This window comes from Haliotis cracherodii, unplaced genomic scaffold (genome assembly GCF_022045235.1).
Source record: "Haliotis cracherodii isolate W230 unplaced genomic scaffold, xgHalCrac1.p SCAF_2, whole genome shotgun sequence".
In the NCBI taxonomy this organism is placed as follows: domain Eukaryota; kingdom Metazoa; phylum Mollusca; class Gastropoda; order Lepetellida; family Haliotidae; genus Haliotis; species Haliotis cracherodii.
Window position 1 is genome coordinate 52,213,381 of NW_027266275.1, and position 8,400 is coordinate 52,221,780.

At 42.2% G+C, this 8,400-nt stretch overlaps 1 protein-coding gene across 2 annotated transcripts; it reads right to left on the reverse strand.

Annotated features, from left to right (window-relative positions):
• Positions 1-672: 672 nt before the first annotated feature.
• On the reverse strand, positions 673-4,859 carry LOC139468211 (protein Tob1-like). 2 transcript variants are annotated; one of them, XM_071250031.1, is made up of 2 exons: positions 4,730-4,859; positions 673-2,542 (listed from the first exon to the last, which is right to left on the reverse strand). In XM_071250031.1, the coding sequence occupies exon 2, from the start codon at positions 2,438-2,440 to the stop codon at positions 1,364-1,366; it is 1,077 nt and encodes a 358-aa protein (XP_071106132.1). In that variant the 5' UTR covers positions 2,441-2,542; positions 4,730-4,859; the 3' UTR covers positions 673-1,363. The 2 variants fall into 2 exon arrangements, with proteins under 2 accessions (XP_071106132.1, XP_071106133.1); XM_071250032.1 differs by lacking the exon at positions 4,730-4,859 and adding an exon at positions 4,346-4,427.
• Between the last annotated feature and the right edge of the window lie 3,541 nt (positions 4,860-8,400).

The following is an 8,400-nucleotide window of genomic DNA, read 5'->3' on the forward strand; positions in this document are numbered from 1 at the left end:
CAAATTACAATACAGCCCGTCCGCATTTCAGCACTGAATGGAAATTGATTATTAGATAAACAGAATAAGCAACATTCAATTGTCCCGTATTAAAGTATTGACTTTCTGGTGAATTCCGCCGCTCAGTACACAGAGGGTTATTCATATGTGGTGTAACGTGCACCGGGGCCACAAGGGTGTCATTATGCAATGTGCAGTGCGTTCACCACTCATCGATAGGAGGCCCTGCAGAGAGGTATGAGTGCTCAATACTAAATTCATGACACGTTGTATACTGTGTCATATTGATGTCCTGTGTCTTCATCTAATGTTTCCGATTTGATACTGCTTCAGTTTGATATCGTCTAAAAGTGTCTGAATGGAGCGGCGTACTACTGATTCTCATCAAGATAAAGTTATTCTTATTTCAGATTTGTTATATCTATAAACCGGGCCGATGACATGATTATCATACAGAAGTGTCGACAGGCTTACGAAGTCCGGTTGTGTGGTCCCTAAAGGGAAACTTACAACTTGCTTACTCCTAAGGGCAATATCGCAGCTAAAGTACTGTATTAGTATGCTGTACTATTGCGATGGTTTCGAGCGTTAATAATAAAATCACGTGTGTTGACACACACAAGGTGTAAGGCCTTTGGGTGTTCATTATGCCAATAGAAAACACAAGAATCATTTATAATAAAAATCAATCTTTTTATTACAAACTTAAAAATATGTAACAGTATAAACATTACGAGTGTGAACTTGATCCAATATGCCTTAAGCATGGAGTTCAGTTTCTCAATAGATGTGTTATTGCACATTCGGTAGAAAAAAATCAATCTTATTTGCAACGGGGGAGTAGTTTGTTACCATTGATATCCAGTACAAATAAACTCTCTGAAAAACTATAACCATATGCTCATATATATAGACAGCTAATTTATGAAATTATATAATATATATATCAATACAAAAAGTAAGCGTTCATTTTGAATCTTCATATGACATACAAAAGATATACGGCCTTTGTACCCGATTTGAACCATTTATAGAGAAAATACGAATATATACTCTCTCAACATCGCTGTACAAATTCATGTGGAACCAAATTTACATAACATTGTGTATGGAAATATTGACAATGACTAGGTTCATACTCACAGTACAAATGTAGCACAAACATTGTACCGTCTCCAACAATGAATTGATCAAACTCACGATAGACATTGGATATTCACAGCCTGTGTGTCGTCAATTTTCAAAAAAGAGTCCTTTCTCTGTCTCACTAGCCTCACGGTCATAATAAATAGAAAGACAATTTCTCTGGTTAATACCAGCACGATCAGATTCGAACACAGTCTGCAAGTGAGAGAAAACGGGTCTAGTTAGCCACCAGCAGGTGCTGCAGTTGGTTTGGGTAAGCCATAGAAGAATTCAGGCCCAGGCCGTCCATGAATGTCTTGTGGCCCTCAGGGGAGATGGAATTCAGAGAAGCATTAGTGGAGAGAAGGTCTGGAAAGCCGGGACTGAGAGCTCCAGGGGAGAGATGGCTCGGGGAGGCGTGGCGGTAGAGGTCTCCAAGGAAGGCCCCTGGAGACTGTTGGGTGAACTGGGTGGCCTGGAACAAGCGCTGCTGTTGGTCAAGAAGGAACTCAACCCGGGGGTCTCTGGGGGACAAGGATCGGGGACGTTGTGGGGCCGGTGGAGTGAAGCTTGGGGTCGTAGATCTCTGTCTGAAGAAGTTTCCAAACTCTGTTGGTGATAGCCTTGTGGGCCTTTTTACGTGCGTCTTCAGCTTAGTTGAGCCAAACTTGGTCTGTGCGAATGTTGCAGCTGTGAAACGGGGCTTGCTGCCTCCCTCTTTCTGGAGGAAATTTGGCGTCGGTGTGGGGGTCGGGACAGGGCTGGCTGAGTTGAAGAGAGCTGTGGAAGGAGACGTGGATGTGCTCCACCCGCCTGAAGAGTTGGGCGAGGAGGGCGAAAGGCTGAGATTAGTGAGGGATGACGAGAGAGAGTCTATGGGTTTGAAACACTGGGCCTCGGGATTGAATCCCTTGCTTGCAGCTTGTACCTCCCTATCCACGATGGTCTCAGATTCCTCCTCTTTCTTGTCACTGTACAGGATCTTGATTACCCCCTTCTCACCGATCCTGTAGGACACCTCGGATGGATCGATCCAAAGGGTCAGCTCTGCTGGAAGGTAGCCCTTGACCTCTTCGATGTCCAGACCAGAGTTGAAAGCAGCCACGACAATGACAGGGTCAACCTTTTCCCCATTTACACGGATGCATCGGTAGGCTGATCCCTTGAAGGGCTTGTCCGGGTACCAGTGCCCCTCAAACTTCTTTTTCAGCCCCTTCTCGAGTTCCTCTGCAAACATGTCTACCCGTCTTCGAGGGAGTTTGTTGTAAAGATACGAAATGACGAAGTTGAGGGCGACTGATGTTTCCACATGCATTGTTACCACTGTCTATATCACACTGTCTCAAGTATAAAAAAGGTTTCAAATGTGCCTCCTTTTGGGTTCAGGCAGCTCTCTTCAGTAAGTTGATGTTCAAATCTGAAATACAAGAACAGAATCTTTAGTGATATGTTAAAGTAAAAACCGTTTAAATTGTTGAGCGACATTCTTAATTGAAAACCAAACATTACACAAGCGTACATACAAAAGCGATTTAATACCAAGTCCTCAATCTAGGCCGAAAAGAGAAACGGCCTAACAAGGACAGCAGAGAATCAGATTCTCGTAAACCAATAACACAACGTCTTCAATTCCCAACAGCTATTCTCTTTGACGATCATCCAACAGAGCACGCCATTGCTGTATACTGCCAGCGAAATTAGCCTTGGAGATATATAACACATGTAACAAGCTTGTGAGTGAATGGAAAACGTGCCTCAGAGCAACACAATCCTACTCCACAGATAAGTGAGTGTATTATCTTGAGGAATGAACGCTTGGCCTTGGATCCTGTGTCAACTCCACCTCCCTAACAGGTTGCCAAGGCCCGCACGCATATCACTGCACTAACCCTTACAGCGGTGGAGTGAACATGGGTGCATGCAGCCCTCGTTTAACGGCCAAGAAAACGGAAACACGTCAACGTTACACACCATCACCAAATTCCTCTGTTCAGCGCTTATCCTCACCCTTCATGAGTACTTCATGAAATGGTTCTATGTGAGAGAAATTGAAATCGAATTTAGCATGAGACGAGTTAAATTGTGCTGACATGGGACTTGATAAGTCAAAATTCCATTAGAACCATATGGCACTTGTCACGTAGCCGTAGTTGAAGTTAATAGCTAAAATGTCAACATGTGTGAGAGAGAGTATTCACAAACTAAACGTGCCTCAAGAAATAAAGATTTATGTTCTTCATATAGGCCCCGAAGGACACATATGTTCATTTGGGACGTACCTGAATATTAAGGCGATTGACGGGGTAATACAATCTGGCTGGACATCGATTAAATGCGGGAACATATGTTACATACGATAACATAAACTATTTAGCGAAATGTGAAAGAGAAACCCACGTGACAGAAAGTCGCATTGGATCTGCATGTCCTGAACAACAATTTAGGCAATACCATGCCCAAGGAAAATGTCGAGCACCACATGTAATTACTATCCTACTGAGTTAATTACTGCCCTAATTAATTAACAATTATGTCCAGCGGCGGAGAAAAACAACTCACACCATCAGATACTTGTGATTAAACGTGTACATAAATAACACCAAATGTTCAAAATTCAAACAATGTTGAGTGAGAATTGACATTTTGATAGCAAGTTACCGTGCCGTTACTCATATGTTGAAAAAAACAACCAACATACATTGTACAAGGCGATAGTGTATGGCAAACTCCCGCTGGGTCGCGCTGTGCTATGCGAGGGCGGTTGCGTTTCAGCTGGTATCGTATTGAGACATAGCACAGAAACAGCTTGCTGCATCCTGAGACCAAGGTGTGTCGGATAACTAGCTTATAACCACCAGGTAGGCAGCATGTAGCATGTGGCGAAAACGGAATCAAACTAAATCCGCTACACGAGAAACCACTGCGTGGCATCCAACGCATATGTGGACGGTTCAAAAACAAAGATAAATGACTCTCTAATTACTAAATCGTGACACACACGAGTTTATCACTTACACGAATCGGATAGCAAAACAATTATCTCAACTGATCAAGAAAGTGAAAGCGACGACAACAACATAGTTATTTTTTAAGCTTCTCACTTTTTACCAAGTTTAGAACTGTCTAAATTAAGCCCCTATACTAGATCGAGCAACCTTGTCTAACCCCTATCGGACTTGGTATATTAACATTGCCTGGGGCACAATCATGTAATACTTACAGGTGATATGATGTTATGCACTACACACTATACGTTCCGACAGCACTGGGACTCCTTGGTTATATGAAGGCACACGAAGGTGATAGAGGCATAAATATAGCACTCTATGACGTCAGAGCAGACGTAATACCAACAGCATGTGAACATACGGTGCCATGTAAGGCCGGGGAATAATAAGTCAACATTCATGGCTCTTACAATTCCCATACAGTGCCACATGTTAGTTGTCATGTCACTTAAAAGGCAGTTTTGGTAGCTATTAATAAATTCCACTATTTCTTTTCCATGTACATCTCCCATGCCAGGGTACTGCCATATGTTTGTGTGCACACACCAGTTGAATCATTGTGTTGTTAGGGGGATGAAATAAAGCATGACACTTACCTTTAAACGTTGGAAAGTGAACACTATGTCGTCTGCTACACTCCTTTGTTATGTCCACACTGAGCACGTTGCGTTGAAGCGTGTTGGCGATGAATGCTGCCACAGCCGACGCTGAACGGAGTGTACCGTTCACACGACAAACAGGAATATACGCTTCACAGAGATTTTCTGCTATTTAAAGCAGTCGCCTGCATGAATATTCATGAGTGTAGGAATATGAGATCAGCGAATCAAAGATAAAACGTAACGCAGTTACCTGTGCCCTGTATTGTTAAACTTAACCAATTACTCTTTTACTTTATTTTACACATACCATCTTAAACAATTATTGTGTTATAGGGCAGTCTCGCGTGTTTGTAAACAACGGACTATATTTTCTCGCGGTGGTAGACGCGGCGTGATGCGGTCTCATTCATGTTTCTGGCCAAGTCCATAGTATCAGCTGGAGAATTGTTTGTGTGAATATGTTTGAAACGACATGGGCTGGAAATCTACCACGTAAAATTGTTCAGTCCTGACTTTGCTGTACGCCTACCTACAAATGTAATATATTTACATATTTCATAAACCAAGTATGTCACAATGCTAACAATAGTATTCTCTAAATTCATCATTTCCACATGGCGAGTCCAGTGACGAACTGCATTCATTTCGGTTTTTAATTCACGCAGTATTGCGTTTTTGCAGTTTAAATGTCATGATCACATTCGACTTAAGATATTCCTTTGTGCGAACAAGCTGTCATATATCCCAACCGTATGCATGGACAGTAGTATTTCCATGTAATCGCAGCATTTGCATCGGACCCGAGACACCATATCATTTATTCACTTAACATGATAAGCATTTGAATATTACCTGATCAATACCATGACTACCACAGTTTTACCCATTTCCGATGTATATATTACATTGTACATTATGAATAAAACATATATGCCCTCTAGGTCTACGTCAATTGATGGGAAGTTCCCATCAACTTCAATAATCTGAAATCGGCGTTATTTTGGTCTGGCTCAATCGATGTCTCGGAAGCGCGGTGAGATGAACACACGTGAGAGATAACGTCGAGTAGAGGGGAGGGGGAGAGGAGGCCTCCTATATATAGACCGAGATCAATACTGGTCCCGTGGCAAGCATTCGACATTCACGTTCCTCGTAACTCGAAAGGGGTGGAGGGGTGGCCAGAAGCAGTTCGGGCCTGATTCTTACATAAATATATAACCAGTTAGTTCCATTCGATTGGTCATTTTTAAAATTCTAATTAGAAGTTGAATCCGTGTAACGGTAATTTGTATTGATTAATGTCATCCAAACCAAGCGTAAATCTTTTGTGTATATTCCGATATTATCACGTAATGTTGTTTGCCATTCGTGTCATACAACCAATACTATGATGGTACAGCGACCGGCGTATATGCGTGGCATGCATGTGAACAGTTACAGAAAAAAGATAACTTATTCAAGTGATATATTGATAAGGAAACTGGCTCTTAGCATCAAAAGCAATATACACATATGTTGGGCTTGACTGGCTGCACAGTTTGTTGAAGGTTAAGGTAGAGTTACACCGTAAAGAGTATGTTATACATGTTATTCGGAATATTCTCGGAAAAAAACAACCATACAGCCATTGTCGAAGGTTATAATGCTCAATTGATTGACATGTGTGTGAGCATGTGTGTGAGAGCGTGTATGTGAGCGTGTGCATATGAGTTTGTGTGAGCGACCTGTGTGTGAGCGCGTGTGTGTGTGTGTGCGCGCGTGTGTGTGTGAGCGTCTGAGTGCGCGCGCGAGCGTTTGTGTGTGTGTGAAAGTCAGATCTATTCAGATAGATACCGTGAAAATACTTCAAAATATTTACACAGATGACAAAACAAATACTCGATCTAGTTCTGTTTAAAAAATATGAAAGATGAGATATGAACTCAAACACTGATACGCATGAAATATACCCAGGAGGGCGTGAAATATTCACTCACAGTAGGGACAGCGACACACTTCATTCTTCCTGTTATTATCATTATACACGCTAAATAGTTCATAATCACAGTTGGTATGATCCACATCAGCTGTTGTGATAAATATTCTCGATCAGGTGTGTTTGTTGTGGAGAGGTCATTCTACCCGCGGAGATGAGCAGCTGCAAACACAAGGGAGATAATTGAGCGTACAAACAACCTGGCGTCCTGCCGTTACATAACGTAATCTCCTTATTGTGGCCCAGTCGGCTTATCAGCGGCTTCGAGACTTGAAGCCAGGGAGGAGAACTGATTGATAATAATAATAATAATGATAATAATAATAATAATAATAATAATAATAATAATGATAATAATAATAATAATAATAATAATAATAATAATAATAATGCCCATATCAAGGGCAAACTTCGGGCAGAGTACAAATGTAGACTAAAGAAAATCTGGAGTTCAGAGTTGAACGCTCGCTACAATGTCAAAGCCACAAATGCGTATGCTTTGCCCGTCCTTTCGTATTCTATTGGTGTTGTTGATTGGACGAAACAAGACATTCAGGGTATTTACACCCCCACACGAAGAATCATGTCAGACAATAGATCCCACCACCCTCGCTCTTCCCTCAATCGCTTATATTTACCAATCATGATGAAAACAAGGTATTCCACAGTTTTCTAAAACGAGCCAAGGATGTTGGACATAATCTCAATGCCGGTGTTGATATTGTTGTTGGTTCTGTACTGCTGGACGGTACAGAAATGAGTGTCAACCAAGCAAAGTGCCATATCAAATCGGCCCCGAATCAGTTTTTCAAGGAGAGGCTTTCTCAACGACCACTGCATCGAGTTTATGTGCAGTGTGTTGAGAAGATCAACAATCCTGCAGAGTCCTTCGCTTGGATGAAGTCGTCTGGCCTGAAAAGTGGAACAGAAGGCTTTCTGTTGTGTGATTTTGCATCAAAATGTAAATATGAAATGTAGATTATGTAATGAATTTAATGAGACTACCCAACACATTGAGTGGATGCCCAGCTTTGGTACAAACACAGTATCTTAAGCGACATGATAGAGTGGCTCGATCATTTTATTACCGTCTTCGCCATGCTTGTGGTTTTGACACAGCTGCACATCCATGGTACGACCCAGAATATGTTGAGGGCGTCGTGGAAAATGATAAATACCAAATCCTTTGGAATAGGCCCGTATACAGCCTCAGATATATCCAGGCCAACAAACCTGATCTTGTCCTTTTTGATAAATCCAATAGAATCATTTATATCATTGAATTTTCTGTCCCTTTTGACAGTAATGTGATTGACAGGATTCAGGAAAACATGTCAAAAATGCAGACCTCGCTTTCGAAATGTCACGCTTGCATCCCAAGTACGAAGTTGTCCTACTCCCCATTGTTCTCGATGCCTTAGGTTTGGTACCTCACAATCTGTTGACTGACATTGGGAGAGTACCCGGGTTTGCTACCAGGAATACAGCCCTTCTGACAATCTGGGAAATGCAGAAGGCTGCAGTGTTGGGGACTCTTCACATTCTCCGAAAAGTTCTGGGTGGGTTTGACTAGGCAGCGCTTCCCGGGAGAAGTCCCATTCGCTGTCTGGGCTGCGTGTAGAGGGGGCAAGGGCTCTGAGCTGATGATGAGCCCAACCAGCCTGACTGTGCCAGGATCACCCAAACCCTC